General features: G+C 34.5%; 1 protein-coding gene across 1 annotated transcript; it reads right to left on the bottom strand.

The window, feature by feature from the left end:
* Positions 1 to 17,999: 17,999 nt before the first annotated feature.
* On the bottom strand, positions 18,000 to 20,626 carry LOC143594650 (uncharacterized). Its single transcript, XM_077073913.1, has 4 exons — positions 19,780 to 20,626; positions 19,006 to 19,338; positions 18,642 to 18,727; positions 18,000 to 18,368 (listed from the first exon to the last, which is right to left on the bottom strand). Exons 1-4 carry the CDS (start codon positions 20,624 to 20,626, stop codon positions 18,000 to 18,002), a joined length of 1,635 nt encoding a protein of 544 aa, XP_076930028.1.
* Positions 20,627 to 23,226: the final 2,600 nt, after the last annotated feature.

The raw sequence follows: 23,226 nt of genomic DNA on the forward strand, positions 1-23,226 counted from the left end.
TCTAGACAACCGAACATAACAATCAAACTACAACTAGTTGATCAACTTAACGAACACCTATGAACATGATCTTTAAGTATGATATACGGGACATACCTAGGAAGATTGTGGTGCAAAAACTCACTTCAAACAGCCTCGACAAGAACACAATTGAACATCCACCGGTTAAGCCTAAATCGAACTTATCGATCAATAACCAGTAAAACGTGTAGATTTTAGCATGCGAAGATGCATTTAATTACATAGGATAAACTTTGAAATAAATTATTAAATTTTTACCAGACTTTAATAAATGTCTTAGGTTTATAAAAATAGTTTTATTATATTTTTCTATTGGACACAAAAAGTATAAAAATTCGTCCAACACAGCAAGGTACGTGCAGCTATTTTAGTGCGCAACAAAATGGTTTTATTTTTATAAAATTCATTACCAAACCAAATTAAACGATTCCAATTGGGTTTGGTTCCTAACTCAAAATACTAACTTCCAGAAGTGGAAACAACCAATTTGAACCTGTCGAAAAAAGATTGTGACGTCGGGAAGACAGACCAGAATCCGTCATCCCGCATCAGCTTTGACACTCGATTTTATAAATTCATAAAAACCATTCAAATCTCGTCCAAAAATTACGTATTATACCTTTCTGGAAACTAGACTCAATGTATAACATTATGGAATCAAGAATCGATCAAAAACAATGGATTATCATTGCGTTACAGACCCTACAATAAACGTATACGAATCTGTCAGAAAACTGTTATCATCAAAACTCGACCTTAACGACCAATAAGCGCGTTAATATGATCAATTAAAGTGTAAAAGACATGGGAAATCATACAACTGACCTTGAATTGAAGTTTTTACAGATCAAACTTGGCTGGACAGAAGAAATTCGAGCAGGGGGGGGGTCTTGGCTGCCATCGGCGCTGAATAACATTAGGGTTAGGTTTTGTTTTATATATATATTATGATATAAAATATATTACACCCTAGTCCCTCCAGTATGAAGTGTGTAGCAACTTGGGGAGAAAGTTAAGTGATTATAACGTACCGGGGTGATGAGAAGGATCCCGAGAAACGTCGAATAAATCCCGAGAATTATACATACTCTACAAGCTTTAATTCTTGAAACCGGAATTAGCAGGCGTTACATAGCAAAATGAGTTGAAAACCCTTTATCACAGATTTGTGACACGCTCAACAAACTGTGCTTCAGCTCAGGAACAAAATTAACATTTTCGAATTTTAGAACACCGTTACTTACAGTACCCTTCTGCGTGATCTTCCCTTTTTCTCCACCCGCAAAGGACACATACCCACCATTAAAAATTTGAATGTCGTGTAGCTGGGAAATGTCTCCTGTCATGTGCCTGGATCAGCCACTATCAACATACCAAGGTCTGATGATATTCCTCCATAGCTACTCCTGCACGAAGTGCGGGATTAATTAGACTTTGGCACGCAGTCCATAGTAACACTGGGTACACCTGACTCGTCTACACTCGTTACGGGCTGCCATGACATATCTTCTCGATTATCTAAAATGGAAGAAGAAACTTTCTTTACCGGAGACTTAGGCATCCATTTATGTTTACCATTGTAAGATTTACTGTTGTTTGTACGAATGGATGGTTCAGTCTCTAGTTTGCGTGTAGAGGGAACAGACGAATTTGTTTTCCCGACAGGACGTGATTTAGAAATCGAGTTAGTTTTTGAAGTCGAATCATGGTTTCTATCACTTCTACTAAACATGTTAGGCTTGGTCTGATGAGGACTAAACCTACCAGATTTGTTCTTGTTCCAATCACCGTCAGAGGAATTTGCCTTATGATGCCCAAAATTTCGTCGATAGGTATCACGAGGCATATTCCTCTGATAAAATCCATAGTAAGGAACATATGGACAATGTGGACAGTTTCTAGCAATATGACCAGGAATCCCACAATTATAACAAGTTTGACGTTTTATATAAAAATCATTGTGGTGAACATTTTCTCTTGACCTATTGTGTGGGTCAGGTCGCTTAGCTTAATGTTTACCATTAGACATGTTGTTCGGTTCGACCCCCTTTTGTTCATTTGAGCATCCCTCTTTAATGAACTTGGGTGGTGGGTAGTTTTTAGCAAATTTTTTATTTTTATTTTTCTTATTAAAAACCACATCATCAGATTTCACAGTTTTAACAGAATTAACCACACAATTGTCTTTCCTCTTAAAACCAGAGCCCACACAAACAGTCGAACTAACAGAATTCAAAACAGGCAGTTTTAAAGAAACATCAGAATTAATGTCTTTATTAAACAAAACACAAGAGTCATCATCCTCATTAGTCCATTCCTCAACAATTGCTTTCTCTGCACATGAAGCTAACACGTTAGAATCGTTCACTCCTGAAGTGGATACATTTGTATTCACAAGATCAGACTTGTCATTCTTATCTTATTTACCGTACTTCATGCCCTGTACCTTTTCTTCCTGTTCTTTGGTGATAGGAAGTCGAACATAGTTGTCATTGTAAGGTATGGGTACCCGACTATATCCTATGCCCTCACCTTCGTTTTCCTTCCACCATAACTGATTATCAATCATTGAACTAACTACTTTACTGGAACCCTCGAATTTTTTGAAATCAAGTTCAGCTCTTTCAAATTTAGCATTTAAATTCAAAATCTCTATTTTGGAGGCTTCCAGTTTAGCGGTTAATTCAACAATTTCCTGCTTGGCATCTAGGTGGTGACAACACTTTATGCTGAATTCAGATTTAAGCTTAGAAAATCCTTTTGATTTGCTTCTATTTTATCTAAGAAAGCTTTTTCATTTTTCTTAAGTTTAAAATTTGCAGATTTCACTCTTTCCATGTCTCTAATCAAGTTATCATTGTGGAGTTTATATAAATTAATTTTATCAACACAATCTTGAGAACATGGTTGAAAGCTTACCTCAGATGAGCTGGGAGGAGTGAAGGCCATGAATGCGAATTGAAGTTCCTTGATTTGCTCCTCAGCAGCATTTTCTTCCTCAGCATCCTCAACATGAGCATAATTGGCAGTCTGATTGCCAATGCTGAGAGCAGCCATCTGATCAACCCAGAAAAATTGTTGAGCAACCAAACCTCTTTCACCATTTCCCGAACTACCCACAACTTCTCCTCTAGCATTTCCCACTGGAACCAGCGCCCTCTCCGTGTTTCCTTCCTTTTCTTGGTTGGTACATTCACGAGTAAAGTGACCCGGCTCGTGACAATTGTAGCATCTCAGAGTGTCCTTGTTAAAACCACCTTCTGATTGTTTGGCATATTCCAATTGTTCCTTCCCGTTCTCTTAGTGAATTTCTTGGCCCGAAACACTGCCATGGCGATTTGCCAAGAGATATCCATTTCTTCAACATCATCTGGATGGATTTAATCAAGGTCAGCAGCAACTACAGGTTGAACCAGATTACCAGCTAGAAATGCATTGTAGCAGTTCATGAACCCCGTCATTAGAGCTATGTTCTCTTGAGTTTCTTTCGGGATAGAGGGAATCTGACTGGAGTTCTGACCAGGAGCAACGCCAGATGACAGAGGTTTACCATTATCAGCCGGAGATTGAGCAGATTTAGTGAAAAATGCTGGAGCTGGTTGAGGTGGGATAGAAGAAGATTGGCCCTGAGTGGACTTAAACATTTGGAAGTTTCCTTGAGGTGGAAATTGTTGTGTGGCCTTAAACATTGAGAAGCTGTCTTGTGAGATGAGGGCATTGTTGGAAGCAACGTTGTACCCAGCTGCACTGTAGGAGTTTGCATGGTTTATTGCACGTTACTTGTCATCCATGTCACATGCCTTAATAGTAGCCATCATCTCAGAAATAGACATTCTGTTGAGATCTTTTGTCTTTTTGATAACAGCAACATTCATATCCCAACTTTTGGGCAGTGAGTTCACCAACTTGTTGTTTATTTCAGAAGTTGCTAGATAGATGCTTGCAGATCTCATCTCAGTCACAAGAGCTATGAACCTTTGAAGTTGAGTTTCCAACGACTCTTCCAAAACATGATTAAACATATTGAATTTCTGTCGTAGCAAGTCTTGGCGACTTCTCTTCATGTCTTCGTTTTTTTTATACACCTCAATTAACGCCTCCCACAACTCCTTAGCAGATTGAAGTTCTCTAAAACCCAGAGCAATCTCAGGTGAGAGTGCCATAGTTAAGGTTTAGAGAGTCTTTTCATCCTCTTCAATTTTAGCAAGATCATCATCATCGTACATAGCAATAGGCTTCACAACAACTTCAGTTGAGTTCTCATGTTGATACGTGATGATTTGGGGTCCCCTAATTATGCTTCTCCAGATTTTTGCATCTTTCATCTTAACATACTTCTCGAATCGAAATTTCCACTCGCTGAACCCCTCATGAGACAGTAGACGAGGCACACGAGTGATGGTCCCCATTATGGAATCCAGTTCTTGATGGAGTGAAGCATTGGATGACACATTACTGTTAGTTAATTGTTCCATTTTAGTTTAATCAGTCTAAAAGTAATTTTAAGTCCAGAAACACTATAAAGTCCAACACACAAAGCCCCCAAATCAGATTGATCAGGCCCAACTAAGTTCACAGTTTGCTTTGACCGAAAACAAGCTTTGACCAAGAACTGAATGCGTTGACAGAGAACCAAAGTTAGTGATCGAGAACTACGAGTGTTGACCGAGAACAACGAATCTTGACCGAGAACCAAGAATCTTGACCGAGAACCATCGAGAACACTATTCCTTGGCCGAAAACACTGATTTTAAGCCGAAAACCATTGTTTAAAGGCCGAGAACTATTAAGTGTAACCGAGAACACCCAAATTTACCTGAGAACTGGATTTATTGATTAAGATTTGCAACTAACTGAATCCCGTGAATTATGGGATTCAAATTTGTTTCCAAATTGACCAAATCTCTAACCAAGAATAAACCCTCTTCTTCTTCTCCGATTAATAACTCGCCAGAAAACAACAAAACCACCAAACGATTAGATCTTGAATCCATTGATATCACAATAACGAGCCTGAATAGGTCTAAGGCTCTGATACCAATTGTAAGTCCCGTGGAGGATCTTTCAATATGATATCAACTGATCTTGATGTTGGTGCGGAAATCCAACACAAGATGATTCAAGAACAAATATCAAGAAGACACATAACACAAAGGACTGCTTTAAAACACACGTTATTATTAACGTTGGGTGCTTAAGCACTATGCTTACAATACTCGTCTAATACACCAATGATACTAGACGGCCAAAACCCCCAATTGAACGAACCACTAAACCCTATACAAAGAGATCTATATATAAGGTAGCCAACATACTAGCCCAACAAAAGCCCAAAGCTCACCGAGATCCATAAGGATCTCGGTTTACATACAAAACACAAAACCAAGCTTAACTAAGTGCAAACCATCAAGTATAGACCCAACAGATCTAGATGTAACCATGACAGTAACCGAACAAGACGAGAAAGAAACCAGGTTGGATGAAATGCAGGAGGAGATAGTTCCTTCTCATGTTACTGGTTGTCATGATGGAATAGAAAAGGTTGAAGATCAACAAACCAGCAAATTGATGTTGGAGTTTGCATGAGTATATGCAAAGTTCGGTGATCCGAATAAACGAACGAATGAAGGAGTTAAATTCGAGAGGGAGCATGCATCAAGTGAAGATGGAAGAATTGCTTTAAGTACCATGATATTTGGTCATGAAGTTGAAAAAGTAAAAATTTTTCCGATCTGAAAGCAGTGATGTAATTTTAAACTATGGTTATCTCGAAACTAGCTCAGTTGCCAACGGGAAAAAGAATCCTGAAGGTAGTGTGATAAAGTTAAATCCAAGAATCAAGCTCAATGAGGTACGAACATTTCAAGGTGTGCAAAAGCCTGGGGAACAATAGAAGTTGATATTGAGAGGGAGTGTAAAACTTGGTGCAATACCAACTTGAAGGACCCAAATGGTTAATACGGAAAGTATAAGGGTGGTACGGAAGATCTCAAGGGGCGGTCTGGTGGAGTTCTAAAGTTCATGGACCAAGTTGAACAACTTGGTGTCAAAGTAATCTTTTTATTTATAATTAAATAAATTGGAAGTCTAGTTTAATTATGTTTCCTCATTCGAGTCTGTCTTGTTTTCCAAGTTTCATGTAGCCTATAAATAGGGCATGTTTTATTTGTTTCATGTATTCCGTTCTCATTTATTATTAATAGAAAAGAGTCACATAAGGTTTATGCAATGTTGTTTTTGATGTTCTCGATTTACTTGTCTAAGTTTTAACATAGCATATCACAGTTCAGTAACTCATAATAAGGAACAAAACCATAGCTTAGTGGACTTATCATCAAACTTAAGCCAATAACACATAAATAATTTGTTATACCATAAATATTTCGAACCAACTAAATTTTCAGACGACGAACTACTGATATATGAGTTAAGTGCCATTTTAGTACCTGTGGTTTGTCCAATTACGCGATTTTAGTACCGTTTTTGAATTTATTGCAAATAGCTACCTCACTTTTCTAAAACTTGCAATTTTAGTACTTTTTTTCTAACCCCGTCTATATTGTCCGTTAAGTCATTATTAGTTTTCTATTATAGCTAAGTGCCATTTTCATACCTGTGGTTTATTCAATTGCACAACTTTAGTACTTCTTTTTTCAATTTATTGCAACTAGATACTTTGATTAGTTTTAAATAGACAGGCAAACCAAGAGAGGCATTACATATTACAATTAAAATATCATCTCTAACCCTAAATAAACAGATCAACCCCCCTCCTCGCGCTCATTGATCCTTCAAACCCTAACCATTGTTCATCTTCAATTTCAATGAATTACGATATATTGTTTTGTTCATGTGATTCGTCAACCGTCATTCATCTACAATTTCAGTTGATGTTATACTAAAAGGTGCGAAGTTGTGTGATTGTTATTTGGCTTGATCCTTCGATGTGTTAAAGAGCTACTATTATCATACCCGAACTTTTACAAAAAAATCTATGCACATAAAGAAAATGCAAGAAAAATGGCTAAGATGAACTCGGATCTTAAGCTACTAGAAGTAAATTGGCAATCAAGAACAAAATGCTAAAAAATATGTTAGACATTTCATGGCTGTTTTTCATCTTCTATCATGTATTTAGTTGTCTTTTAATTGTAACATGTAATATGTAATGTCTCTTTTTGTTTGTCTACCTATCATTCTATCCAAAACTAGTCAAAGTATAAAGTTGCAATAAATTCAAAAAAAAAGGTACTAAAGGTGCATAACTGAACAAACCACAGGTATGAAAATAACACTTAGCTAAAAAGAGAAAATAAATAAAATAATCAAAATTACTAATTTACCCTTGACTTAACGAAAAAAATAGACAGAGTTAGAAAAAAGTACTAAAATTGCAAGTTTTAGAAAAGTGAGGTAGTCATTTGCAAAAAATTCAAAGACGGTACTAAAGTTGTGTAATTGAACAAACCAAAGGTACTAAAATAGAATTAACTCACCGATATATTTTAATCTGAAAGTGTGTAACACATAGGTGATTGGTAAAAATATTTTCTTCTTTAGTAGGTTATCATTAAAGATTCAACAACATATAAAACAAAACTCCGGAAAAAAGTTTCGATCTTTAGTGCTACTAGGTAGTCTATAATCCAATACAAGTTATACTACAAAATAAGGCCGTTAAAGTGCTTAGTGTACTTGTCATAAAAAATAAACCATTAGCAGATAACATGAGTTTGTTATAACCTAAAATGACTTGGTGAAACATAATACAGTTCATTAACACATTATCAGGAACAAAATCATAACATAGTGGACATAGCATCAAATATAAGCCATTAACACAAAACTTGATTCGTTATAACGTAAAATGAGTTAGTGTAGCTGATACAACTTAATACTTATTGGCACATAACTAGTTAATGTTGATTTAGTGGACCGGTCTTAAAATTAAGTCACTAAAATCACAATATTTGTTATAACCTAAAATGGCAGTCTAACTGTATACTGCCCACTAACACCTGCTCTGAAGTTTAAACCATTTAGGTGACTTAGTGGACGTATCTTAAATATAAGCCTTTGACATATAACAAGGCTTGTTATAATCTAAAATGAGTACCGTAATGTGCTACAACAAACATATAAAAGATATATATGTGTACATGTTAGAAACAAAAAATCGATAGTCGGGCAACAAAGTGTTTTGTGATCAGATGTGTGTGTGAACAACAGATAATGTGATTAAATTGATAATTGTTTATAGACCAACACACACCTCACAGGGACGGTTCAAATGAGAACCACATTAAAATTGAAAGCTATGAAAACCAGCATTTAACCATTGATCATATTTAATCAATGGCTTATATCAGTAGTGACACGATTGTAATTATTATCAAGTATATATGACATGTTTTTAATACAAAAGATCATTTTAGGCAACACCAAAAATACCTATTCACATTCCTTTATTTCGTTTCCCACTCTTCTCTATTAATTCAATTTTCTCTTTGCTATTTTATGTTTCTCTCTTTTCCATTTATAACAGTTTTGTTTCTTAATTTTCGTTTCCCTTTTACTCTCATCACAATCCACTAACCAAAGCTAAAAATGTGTGTAAACTTCCTACATTAGCTTTAAGGTAGCAGTCAAGATATAAAAAAATAAAACCAAGTTGCCATATGTGACTCATTCGTCAACATATATGTGAAATACATATGTGAAATAAAAGAAATCCAGGACCTGAGATACATATTTTAGTAGAGACATGACGAGAAATAAGGTTACAGTCGATGCAAATACAAGTGAAATGCTATCAACCATAAAAATAGAAATAAAAATAAATTAAACAAGTACGGTTACTTATATGTACCAGAAGCGATACATATGTATACCAAAAACAATACGTATGTGTACCACAAGCGTTACATATATGTACCAAAAGAGAGACGTATACGTACCAGCAGCGATACATATGTGTCCAGTAGTGTTATATGTATCGGCAATGTTACACAACGCTAAATGATGGTCCCGCATGTAATCCTCTTCTGCCACGTGAGGCTGGTGAGAAGGTCTGGGAAGCATCCAATGTGCTGGAGAGGGGCTTGATTCCATAGCGAAGAGTTCTTGAAAGGCGTAGCCAATCACAAAGGCCATTGGGGAGGAGCAACCCATCTTGCTAAAAAACAAAGAGAGAGCCTTCACACCCGCTACTTTTGAAAGTACATTAAAAATAAAAGCATACCAAACTAATGACTAATGAGAAACACCAAACTTATGATGATTTCAGGTGATAATATGTTTGCACCAAATTAGAGATGACCTAATTATGAATGAAAGAAAAGTATATATGCCAATTTTCATAAGCAACATAGACTATTAACCAATACGATACACAATTACTTAATAAATATATTTTCTAGAAATAGTGGGGTACTAAGAATAGACAATACAAGAACTTGAGAAAACTATATCACTAAATCAAACTATTGCACATGTGTCGGATAACCACCATCTTCATTAGAAAAGTTAAAAAAATAACAATAAAATAAACTATATCAATCTAAGCTACAAAAAAAAAATAAAAAAAAAAATCAAAATTGGCAACGTCAAAATCACCTTACTGCCTACGCTGCCCACCAATAATACTAGAGCAATTGTTGGTTTTGAATGCCGTCGGGGTAAATGCAATGATTATATAATCGGCCATCAATGATTTTGTTATCGATCTTCATCACCACCCAAACAAATATGGTGATTGATTCTTTAATTGGTCTTTATCTGATTTTTTTCCATTGATCGTGGATCGTGGATCGGCATATTAGGTTTGCAAACGAGATGCTAATGGGAACTACATAAAACAGTGGGATGCCAATTTTACTGATATGCCCTTTAAATACAATTAGAATCAAATTATTTTTAAATTACTAGTAGTGAACACGCACGATGCTGCGAAAACGATAGTTTGAAAATTTTTTTTATCGAAACGTCAATAAAAATAAACATGTCGTAACGATAAGTTTGGTTTTATTAAAATCTTATCTTAAATATATATAACAAAACATCCCTAAATTATCTCAAACCACCAGATTGCTTTAGAAGGCTTCTCATGCATTTAACCCAAATTCACAGGTATGTGTCTCACCAAACCTAGATAGCTCTTAAAAAAGTTTAACATCTCATTATATTAAAAATTGATCTCATCAAATATTTTATATGAAGCTCCTATAAAATAGGGATATACTAAACATTAGTATCCGTTTTTTTAAAGATACTATATATAATTAAAAAATAATTTTATAGTAAAAAAAAAAAGCGGATCATAAGTCTCACTAAACCCAGACAACTTTTTTTTTTGGAACGACCAACTAAGTAACGTCGGGTACTCCGTACGCGGCCCCCAATGGCTAAAGGTAACCCGAGCCGGCCACGAGTCCGGACAGACGGAGCCCCTAGCGGTCCACCTATTGAGGGATTCTCCGGATAAAATCCGACCCCCACGCCCACCAAATGGCACGACAATGAGAAGCCGGTAAAACCGGGTGAGATCAAGACTCGAACCCTGGCAAGCAAGTGTCATCCCTCATATCTCCCATATAAATTGGTGATACTGAGGTTTGAACCCCCTATATCTTACTAGTAAAGTGAATGCTCTACCATTAAGCCACATCCAATTTATAAACCAAGACAGCTTTTAAAATGGGTTATAACATCTTATTTATTTGTGAAACCTATTTATAATTAAAAAACAATTTTATTATAAAAAAAGGTCATGGGTCTCACCAAACCCAAATAGCTTTTAAACCAAGTTATAACATCTTATTTATTTATGAAACCATTTTATCATCAAATCCTAAGTATATTATTAACTTTCTTATATTAAATAAAATTAAAATCCTAAAAATTATACAAATATTAGAAACGAATAACGTAAAGCAACCTCGTAATACGAGAGTTAAAGCTAGTATAATCTATTTAAGCATATAGAATGAAACAAAGAAATAAATAAACTTGACAATTATATGGATAAATAAAGGACCAAAGTTGAAACTAATTCATATATTTACAAAAGTTGAGTAAGGCTAAGGGGAAAAAATTGTAATATATTTAAATTAGAACTGTCAAAATTAGATAAATTTAAGTTAAACTTATTATGCTTTATATACTTGTAAAATGATGCAACTATGACTTGTACTTTATAATCCATACCTCAGTCTTAAATAAAATTTATATCAAAACGTAGATAAAAATAATAGCTTTGCGACCGTATATTTGGAATTTTTTTAAAATACAATATACTCAAGGATATACAAGAAATAGTAAAAGAAATAGATTTGAAGAATATGTGGAGAAAGATGATGGGGGTTAAAATGCAAATATTAGTTAAATTTACAAAAAAAAATGCAAAGATAAAGAAGAAATAGTGTAATTATATAATACCATATGCAGATGAGAAGAAACCTTTAACCGTTAAAATTCAAAAATGGATGCTTCAAGACTTGCACTGTTGCAATGAGTTAGGTACCTCTTAAAATTTAAGAGGTCCCTAACTCGTTTATTATATATAGCAGTGATATGATTGGTTGATATGAGTTTTCATAGTTTTTAACTTAAGAAGTGGTTTCCATTTGAACCATCTCATATATATACACACACACACACACACACACACACACACACACACAAACATACACATATATACATACATATATATTTGGTAATGTTAAAATAAAAACTCATTTAAGTTATGAAAACTCTAAAAACTCATTCTCAACTACATGTTTTTAATTAAAGTTTGAAACTTGTGGTCCACAATTAAAGTTAATAAAAAATATAAAAAGAAATATAACTTTTTCTCTATCCTGAAAACATATATATAAAAATTAGTAAAAAAATGTTAAAAAAATAGCAAAACATTTTTTTTTTTATTTTTTGATGTTTTGTATTAAATGTAACAACATATATTACTTGTGCAAAAAACAAAAATAAAAAAAAAACGATGTTACATAGGGTTTTCACAACTCAAATGGGTTTTCATTCTATACTTTATATATATATATATATATATATATATATATGGGAAGGATATTTTGAGAACCATGTTGAGTTGTATAAACTTAAGAACTCCTATTCTAGACCACACATTTAATTAAATGAATTGGAATATGTGGTTGAGATTAAATCTGACAAAAAAGTCAAAGTAGGAGAGAGAATAAATATGTAACTGATTACACTAACTTTTACATCCGTTATACATGTGTTTAAATGTCGACTCGGTGCGAAAAAAATTCTGTAATTTTTACGTGTATGTAACCTACATATAATACGCATGTGTAAAAAAAATTCGAAAAAAAAATCGTTACATTGAGTTCTTAAAACTCAAAGGGGTTCTCTTTTGAAATCTCCTATATATATATATATAGGAGAAAGATAACATATAGAGATAAATTATCTGCGAAGCGTACAAACTAGAACAAAATTGGAGGCGGTGGCATTTTTATAAATAAGTGGAAATCATGTTTATAGTGTAATTTAGTTATTCTATCAGTTTACAAATAGAGTAATTTTATTACTCTACTTGTTTCAACTAGAGTAATTATTTTATTAGTAGAGTAATTATTGAATCTGCTTCTTCTTCTTTCTCAAATCGTCTGCTTCAAAGCACCCTGTAACTGCAAATCGATTGGCAAATCACACACTTTCTTGTTTCAAATATGCCATAAAGAACTTCAAATCGGCGAAATTGTAAACATATATTTCTCTAATATTATCACAATAATCCGGTCTCACCGGAGACGTACGGATTTAAATTCTGATCGGAACGATACATCGGCTCTAGTGGTCGTCCGCCGCCGCCACCGCCACCGCTGCCGACTAGAGCGAGTATGTTGCAGCGGAAAACGACGATGATGCCGCTACGGAGTTAAAGTCTCGCTGGGATATTTGTCGCTATTGTAGATACGGAAGTTGCGCTTGGTGCCAGCGGTAAAGCAGTGGAGCCTTGATTGAAGGAAAGGTGGCGGAGGTTGGCAGCTGATTGATCGAAGTCTGATGGTGGATGATAAAGAAGATGGAGATTGGGTCTGTGGTTGGTGATTAGTGTTATTGGAGAAGGATGGAAGATTGTTTAGTTCGTATGTTTATCACAGATTTTTTATTTGTATTTGATCTTTATCCTATATATATATATATATATATATATATGGAGATGATCAAGATAAAACTTCTTCTTAGAAATAAAACTTAAAAGCTCCTAAAGAATTATTTTAATTAATAATAAAATAAATATTTTCAAATTTTTGTTTCTTCCATCTTTCCTATATTTTGTTACTATTCACCAGAAAAATAAAAAAAATAAAAAAAGTCGATGTAGCGCACATACGTATTACTGTACAATACTGCTGTATTACACATGTGTTATAATAGTGTATTTTTATGTTCAATAGTGCTTAATTGCATATATTCAATATTTGTGTATTGTATATGTGAAGTAGTGTTGTATTGTATGCAACAAAAAAAATAAATAAAAGTCGATGTAGTGCACATGTGCATTAGTGTTGTATTACACATACGTACTAATGCGTATTCGAGGTGTGCATTGGTTTTATATTGTATATATACAATAGTGCGTATCAAATATGTGCAATAATGTTGTATTCTCTGCAATACAACACTCTTGCATATATGCAATACATACTATTGCACACATGCACTACATCGACAAAGTTTTTTTTTTATTATTATTTTTAAACAATGTCAACATATAAGAATAATGGTAAAAAAAAGAAACAAAAAAAATTAAAAATTAAAAACAATTCTTTAGGAATTTTTAAGTTTTCTCTTTAACATGAGTTTCTATTTGATCCTGACACTTTTATATATATGGGTATATAAGTGTCAGGATCAAATAGAAACTCATGTTAAAGAGAAAACTTAAAAACTCTTAAAGAAATATTTTTAACTTTTAAAAAAAATTGCAGTTTCTTTTTTTTTTTCCCATTATTTTTATCTATTGTTATTGTCCAAAAAAAACTTCTCGATAACCGCGTCGATGTAGTGCACATGTGTAATAGTGTACATTGTATATACGCAAAAGTGTTGTATTGCATAGAATACAACACTATTGCACATATTTGATACACACTATTATATATATCCAATATAAGACTATTACGCACTTTGAATACACATTAGTATGTATGTGTAATACAACATTAGCGTACATGTGCACTACATCACTTTTATTTTTTGTTTTTGTTTTTTTGCATATAATACAACACAACTACACATATACAATACACAAATATTGAATATATGTAATTAAATGCTATTGAACATAAAAATACATAGTAATACACATGTGTAATGCAACTGTATCACACAGTAATACATATGCACATTCAGCTGTTTTTTTTTATTTTTTTTTATTTTTTTCAAGTGAAAGGTAACAAAATATAAGAATAATGGCAAAAACAAAAATTTGAATTTTTATATTTTAACTAAAAATAATTCTTTAAAAGTTTTTAATTTTCTTTATAAGGATGAGTTTTCTCTTGATTATCTTCTTATATTTATACTATATATAATACACTACTGATGGGCAAATTAAGACGTTTGTTTTAAGTAATTTACACCATTTAATGCATGAGATACAACACTCAATAGGGGCAAAAATGTCATTGTGGTATTAAAACTCATGTGCATTTTAAATTTTTTTCAAAATATTTACAATTTTCATCCCTTAAATATACAAAATTGGTCCTTGATCTTTTACTTATATATTCATTTATTTTTAAATTTAACCCAACTACCCCCATGATTTTTAAATGGTCATACATTAATATTTTTTTTAAAATAGATGGCATCATAAAAACGAGTATTTTATTATTTTTAATTTGAGTATGATATTACTATAGTTTACGAAGTAAAAAAAAAATTTTATGCATAGGTGTTTGTGGCTTGATTTTGATGGTTTTAAATTAAACCATGAGACAACTTTATACTTTTTTTATGTCGTCGAAAATCAAAACTGAACTGGTTAAAATTAAAGCCCAACTAAGTTGAACCATTACTAACTAATATATACCATAAAACAAATAAAATACTAAATAAGTAAATAATTAGCATTTCTATATGTACGGTCAGCTCTGGTTTCAACCGTGAAATTAAGCTAATGAATGGTCTCACATTTTCAAATGGAATAACGAACCCCATAAATTTGTTACATGATTATCAAAGTATGTGTTTCCCGCTGTATTGTGTGGGCACCCTTCTAGTATATATATATATATATAGGGTGGAGTTATAATAACAAGTTGTCACACCCCGACTTAGGGCCTAGGAGTGTGACCAGTAGTTGGTACCTTTTTTGTAAGTGTATCAGAGTTATGGGTTAATTTTAGCGGAAAACTTAAAGGTTTAATATAATATTAATTTACATTGAAAATTTTACTTGGGAATTAAATACCCAAGTTGAAAGTTTACAAAATACTTTTATTAAATATTACAAGGATTTGTATATCAAAACCTGAGCCATCAAGTACGCAAACTTCTATCTCCAGGATGACTCTAATCCTTGTATTTATTAGTCATCAACTTAGTTACCTGCAGGTGGGATTAAAATACGTCAGCTATGTGCTGGTGAATCGTTATGACTCTAAAAGCATATATAAATAACAATCATAATACAAATATAGTTTTCTTGACAAGCTTAGCGGACATATTACAATACCCGATATATGTAACACTGCCCTACAAACACAAGTCTCTGAGCCACGTAGCTCATACCGGAGAAACTATATATGACCATTAGCCTGCGGCCACGTAGCCTTTGACTGTTTAGGCTTAACGGTTATGTTTGGATCCAGACACATATGTATTCGATCTGAGTTGCTTTATTTTCTAATTTGTATTAGAATGTTTTAGAGATCATGTAATCTCATACAAATAGTTGAATGTCTCAATAAGACAAACAACCTGTCTATCTTATAGATTATAAATATGCTTGACTGTTTATAAAGGTTTAACGTATTCACGTTATAAAAAGGTTGAACGTATTCACCTGTACGACCGGTGTGATTGTCAGATAAACCTTCTTGATTGTAAATGAATGTCAACCTATAACAAATAGGTTTGAATGATCACCTTGTTGGTGTATTTTGTTTAGACTGCAGACCATAAGTCTGGGTTTAACCTTGATCAGGTTTACGAATGTTTTAAAATCATGATTGTATTTTGTGTGACGTTTGATATAGCATGCTTTGGCCTAATAGAGTCTATCACGTTGGTAAACTTCTCCAGGTAAGTAAACGGGTCCCGCAGTTGATTGGGATGTGTACGAATTACTTACCTTAGGCAAGAAGAGTCTACTAATGATATCCCCCTTCCAGTTACTACATGCCCGTCAAAATATAGTTTTGTATAACATTATATTTATAAAAAATAATGTTTGATTGAAATCTATACATGAATGCTTTTGAAAATATTTTCAAGTTTAAAGGCCATAGCCTTGACTGAGTCTAAGCTTAATATAATATAATTAACAATAACTTAGACTTAGATTCTACCTTAGTGGATGCTCGGGATTCTTATGCTAAGGCAGAATGATTGCTTATTTGACAGAACTTCACTCCTAGCTTGTTTATCTGCTCTACAGCTCGTTATAACTTCAATACTTGCACGAACTTCAAGAAAACAGGGCCTCGGAACTCTACAGCACTCGGGCACTTACTCCAATGCTAAGTATGTGTTTGTGATGGTAAATTTGGGATGAATAGAGTTCAATCCCGTAGCTCCCCTATTATAGGCAAAGTTTTGAGGTCCGTCGCGTAGCGCGATGCCCTATTCCTTGGGCCGTCGCGTAGCGCGACGTCGCAATTGATGAGGTGATGCCACGTGTGGACACGTGGTTGGCCACGTGGCCCTGATTACTTAACCCGGTTATCGCGTAGCGCGATGCACACTTGCTTTTGGACCATCGCGTAGCGGGACGCCCCTTTTTTTCTAAATTTCTGGGAAGCTGTATCACGTAGCGCAATGATCCCGTGTCTCTGCCCGCGTAGCGCGATGGGTCTTGAAAATCAAAATTTTTATTTTAAACCCCTTTAAGTTTCAGAATTTTCATTTTTAGCCCAAAATTGAACAGGGTATTCTCGAGATGTTACATCCTCCCCACCTTTTAAATAATCTCGTCCTCGAGATTTATTGAAACAAATATGGGTATTTCCTTTTCATTTCCGATTCAAGTTCCCATGTATACTCAGGTCCATGTTTTGAATCCCAACGGACTTTTACCAACTTAAGTCGTTTTCGTTTGAGGAACTTAATCATACTATCTTCAATTGGAATTGGTTGTTCCACGAACATAAGTTTTTCATTAATCTCAACATCTTTTAATGGCATTGCAAGAGTTTCATCAGCTAAACATTTGCGTAGGTTTGACACATGAAACACATCATGTATGCCACTCATTTCATCAGGCAACTCCAATCGATATGCAACAGGTCCTATTCTTTTAAGTATTTTGAATGGTCCTACAAAACGCGGACTTAATTTTCCTTTCTTTCCAAATCGTACTACTCCCTTCCAAGGTGATACTTTAAGTAGTACTTTGTCTCTTACTTGAAATTCCAAAGGCTTGCGGCGAATATCAGCATTCTGTCTATCTCTTACCGCTTTCAATCGTTCTCGTATTTGGATTACTTGATCAGTGGTCTTTTGAACGATTTCAGGACCTGATAACTGATTATCCCCTGTTTCTGACCAACATACGAGTGTTCTACATTTTCGTCCATATAACGCTTCAAACGGTGCCATTTGGATACTCGTATGATAACTATTGTTGTATGAAAATTCCATTAGTGGCAAATGAGTATCCCAACTTCCTCCTAGATCAATCACACATGCACGAAGCATATCTTCTAACGTCTGGATAGTGCGTTCACTTTGACCATCTGTTTGCGGGTGATATGCAGTACTTAAATTCAATTGCGCTCCCATAGCCCTTTGAAAACTTGCCCAAAATTTTGAAGTGAAACGACTATCTCTATTTGAAATAATAGCGGCACACCATGCAAAGATACAATATTTTCAACATATAATTGTGCCAACTTCTCCATGCTATAAGATTCTTGTATTGGAATGAAATGAGCCGATTTTGTTAATCTGTCTACGATCAACCAGATCGCATCATTTTGTCGAGCAGTCTTCGGTAACTTCATAATAAAGTCCATGGTTATCATATCCCATTTCCATATCGGGATTTCAGGATGCTGTAATAATCCTAACGGCTTTTGGTTTCCAGCTTTCACTTTTGAACACGTTAAACATTTGGCAACATATATAGCAATGTCCTTTTTCATTCCAATCCACCAATAATCATTTCTCAAATTATGATACATCTTGTCACTTCCTGGATGCATCATATATTTTGACTTATGAGCTTCATTAAGAATCTTAGTTCTTAGTTCTCTAATCATAGGTGTCCATATTATATTCCCCAGTCGAAGTATTTCATCATCGCCTTTTACTAACTGATCAATCGTTCCATTTTCTTTTTCTGCTTTAATATTTTCTTCTTCTAGTGCCAACTTCTGAGCTTCATTAATTTGATTGATCAAGTTTACTTTAAGTTCTAGTCTTAAGGCTTGAACTCGTTTTGGTTTATCATGTTCCTTTCTGCTCAAGGCATCTGCCACAACGTTTGCTTTCCCTTCATGATATACAATTTCACAGTCATAGTCATTCAAAGTTTCCATCCAACGCCTTTGTCTCATATTTAATTCTTTTTTATCAAAAATATGCTTCAAACTCTTGTGATCAATGTATATGGTAAACTTAACACCATACAAATAATGTCTCCATAGCTTTAATGCAAAAATTATCGCACCCAGTTCCAAATCATGTGTAGTATAATTCTTTTCATGAACCTTCAGTTGTCTTGAAGCATATGCAATGACTTTCTTTCCTTGCATTAAAAACATCCCATACCCGTGTGTGATGCATCACAGTGTATGACAAAGTCATCCTGACCTTCTGGCAAAGCTAAGATTGGCGCATTTGTCAATTTCTCTTTCAATGTCTCAAATGCTTCTTCTTGCTTTGGTCCCCATTCAAACTTGACCGACTTTCGAGTAAGTGCTGTTAGCGGAACAGCTATCTTTGAAAAATTTTGGATAAACCTTCGATAATATCCAGCTAGACCTAGAAAACTTCTCACTTGAGTTGGTGTCTTTGGCTTCTCCCATTTGGTTATGGCTTCTATCTTAGCGAGATCAACTTGAATTCCTTTTGCATTTACAACATGACCGAGAAATTGAACTTCTGGTAACCAAAATTCACATTTAGAGGATTTGGCATATAACTTTTCTTTCCTCAAGGTTTCCAACATAACTCTCAGATGAACTCGGTGATCTTCTTCCGATTTGGAATATATAAGAATATCATCAATGAACACAGTAACAAATTTGTCAAGGTATGGCTTGCAAATTCAGTTCATCATATCCATGAATGCTGCCGGAGCATTAGTGAGTCCAAATGGCATAACTCTGAACTCATAATGTCCGTACCTTATTCTAAATGTTGTTTTATGAATATCTTCTTCTTGAACCTTTAATTGATTGTATCCTGATCTGAGATCAATTTTAGAAAAATAACTTGCACCTTGAAGTTGGTCAAATAGATCATCAATCCTGGGAAGCGGATATTTATTTTTGATTGTGACCTTATTCAATTCCCGATAATCTATACACATTCTCATTGAACCATCCTTCTTTTTAACAAACAATATCGGGGTTCCCCACGGCGACGAGCTTGGCCTAATGAATCCTTTTTCTAATAATTCATCCAATTGTTTCTTCAATTCCTTCATCCCTGTAGGGACTAGTCTATAAGGAGATTTAACTATCGGTGAGGTTCCTGGAACCAAATCAATTTTAAACTCTCCCTTTCTGTCTGGTGGAATTCCCGGTAACTCATCAAGAAATACATCTTTAAACTCTGAAACAACTGGTACCTCTTCCAATTTCTTTGATTCGGATTCTTTAGTTATAAAAGCCATAAAAGCAAGACATCCTTTTCCTAAACAATGACTGGCTTTTATCTTTGAAATTATTCCAACTTTTCCTGCCTCCTTATCTCCGACGATTCGAATGATTTTATTATTTGGTGCTCGAATTTCAATCGTCTTATCATTACATAAGATACGGGCTTGGTTTGATGATAACCAATCCATACCTAAAACTACATCGAATCCAGCTAAGGTCATAGGTAATAGTTGTACAGGTATTTCATGAATGGCTAAGGAAATTGTTGCATTACCTAAAGCCTCAGTTATTCTAATCAATTCACTATTGGCAGTTTCAACTTCAAAAAGACTATCTAATTTAACTAAAGGTGCATCTAATAGACTACAGAATTTATAATCTATGAAACTTTGATTAGCACCTGAGTCAAATAGTACTCTTGAGTAAACATTATTGATAAGAAACATACCGGTAATCACGTCCGGTATATCAGCTGCCTTCTGTGTGTCGAGCAAGAAAACTCGAGCATTTCCTTTTCTACCCTCAGTTCTTGCACCACTTCCACCTGCACCAGCTGTGGTGACCATTGGCTTCTTCTTCGGGAACTCAGTACTAAAATGCCCTTTTTCTCCACAATCAAAACATATCACGGTTTTTCTTTTGCAATCTGCTTCAACATTACTAGGCTTCTTACAAAAATTACATGTGATAGGATTGGTTGGTCGCAAACACTTTCCATAACGCCTCCTACCACATGTCTTGCAAATCAGAACACTTGCTAATAATCACAATCGATTCCATTTCCTCCAACCATCGGAGGGTTACAATTGCTCCCTTATCTCCGTAGAACTCTTTGGGGCTATAAACTTTGAAAATCTTAAAATCACAACCTTCTTGAATTTTTAACTTCTTTGTTTTATTAGGTAGCTCGTTTTCAGCAGTCGAGCTATTAGTACTTTCCTCATTTTCTTTCTCAGATTTCTTCTTCTCAGTTTCTTTCATTTCAAATTCTTTCTTTTCAGATTCCTTCCTTGTATCTCGTTTGGATGGTTTCATTTTTACTTTGACTTGGTCGTTTAGAATGAGAAGCACTTTTTCTTGGGTTTTTCATCAGTTCAACAAACGAATTAACAGCTTCTTTTATTAAGTCACGAATACCACAAACATACTCGGGAGGTATTGCTCTTATATTCTCTTCAACTGTCTTTTCTTTATTGTTTTGAACAGTTGCATTTTCATCAATTTGTTCTTTTCCAGACATGCTGTAATCAAATAATATAATATCTTAGAAAACAGGAGTACAACGTTTCCATTTCACTTTGATTTATGATACATGAGAAAGGAAATACAACATTACATAATAACTTATTCTAATCTTTAACCCACTTTTTGACAAGACTTTTCATCTTATCACACTTCTTTATTATTTTCTTCCCTATTTTCTTTTGTTCACCCTTTCATTTCTAATTTCATCCATCACCGCGTTAGGTGGATTTGGATATCCAGTGGGTGCTGATGCAGCAGGGAATAAATATGCATTTTCTCTAGGATACAAGTGGGGATTAGCTACGTATGCCTGCATTTCCTCATCAGGTATGTTGTTGGTGTAAAATTCCTCAATCAAACGTCCTTCTTCCCTTATCGCGTTGGCTTGTTCCGAAATTGTTGGATGGGACCTATGTAAGGTGGAAATTGAGGATGAGACTCTTCTTCTTCTTCTTCTTCTTCAGGATCTGATTCATCTTCTGGCATTTGTGATTGTACAGGATTACGGTGACTTGGTCCTGCTAAAATTTGAGCATTCGGGGGTGGCGATCCGAAATGCCATTTATTTGGATCCGAGTGACAATTCATCCAGCTAGAGGAATCGGTATAAATTTCCTGCTTAAATCTACTCTGAACTTCTACTTCCTCTATCGGGTGATACTGTGGATTGTTCTCAGTTGTGTCATCCGATATCTCAATCGGCATTTGTTGGCTACCAGGCAAGTATACTGGTTGAGTCCCGTATGGCAAATTCGAAACTGTCGGCTGCTCCCGGCTGAAAAAGCTAGTATAATAACTATTATTGTTGCTACTTGCCATATCTGGCGGATAAGGAATAGGTTTTGGGATTAGTCCTTCTAGCGACTCGATGCTTATGACCAAGATAATTAATATACGACATCTGCACTTTAATTAGTCTTAGGGATAGAAACGATTACCAATCATATCTTATCCCTACATGATAATAATAATAATTAAAATAATAACAATCTTATGGTTAAAGCTTAGGTACTATTATCATAATACCTAATTCGCTAAAACCGATGGCTCTAAGACCAACCTGTCACACCCCGACTTAGGGCCTAGGAGTGTGACCAATAGTTGGTACCTGTTTTGTAAGTGTATCAGAGTTATGGGTTAATTTTATCGGGAGACTTAAAGGTTTAATATAATATTAATTTACATTGAAAATTTTACTTGGGAATTAAATACCCAAGTTGAAAGTTTACAAAATATTGTTATTAAATATTACAAGGATTTGTATATCAAAAACTGAGCCATCAAGTACGCCAACTTCTATCTCCAGGATGACTCTAATCCTTGTATTTATTAGTCATCAACTTAGTTACCTGCAGGTGGGATTAAAATACGTCAGCTATGTGCTGGTGAATCGTTATGACTCTAAAAGCATATATAAATAACAATCATAATACAAATATAGTTTTCTTGACAAGCTCAGCGGACATATTACTATACCCGGTATATGTAACACTGCCCTACACACACACAAGTCTCCAAGCCATGTAGCCCATACCGGAGAAACTATATATGACAATTAGCCCGCGGCCACGTAGCCTTTGACTGTTTAGGCTTAACAGTTATGTTTGGATCCAGACATATATGCATTCGGTCTGAGTTGGTTTATTCTCTAATTTGTATTAGAATGTTTTAGAGATCACGTAATCTCATGCAAATAGTTTACTGTCTCAATAAGACAAACAACCTGTCTATCTTATAGAGTATAAATATGTTTGACTGTTTATAAAGGTTTAACGTATTCACGTTATAAAAAGGTTGAACGTAATCACCTGTACGGCCGGTGTGATTGTCAGATAAACCTTCTTGATTGTAAATGAATGTCAACCTAAACATTTGCGTAGGTTTGACACATGAAACACATCATGTATGCCACTCATTTCAT

Source organism: Bidens hawaiensis, unplaced genomic scaffold (genome assembly GCF_021521415.1).
Source record: "Bidens hawaiensis isolate Kalapana, Puna unplaced genomic scaffold, B.hawaiensis_p1.1 tig00001692_1, whole genome shotgun sequence".
Taxonomy (NCBI): Eukaryota; Viridiplantae; Streptophyta; class Magnoliopsida; order Asterales; family Asteraceae; genus Bidens; species Bidens hawaiensis.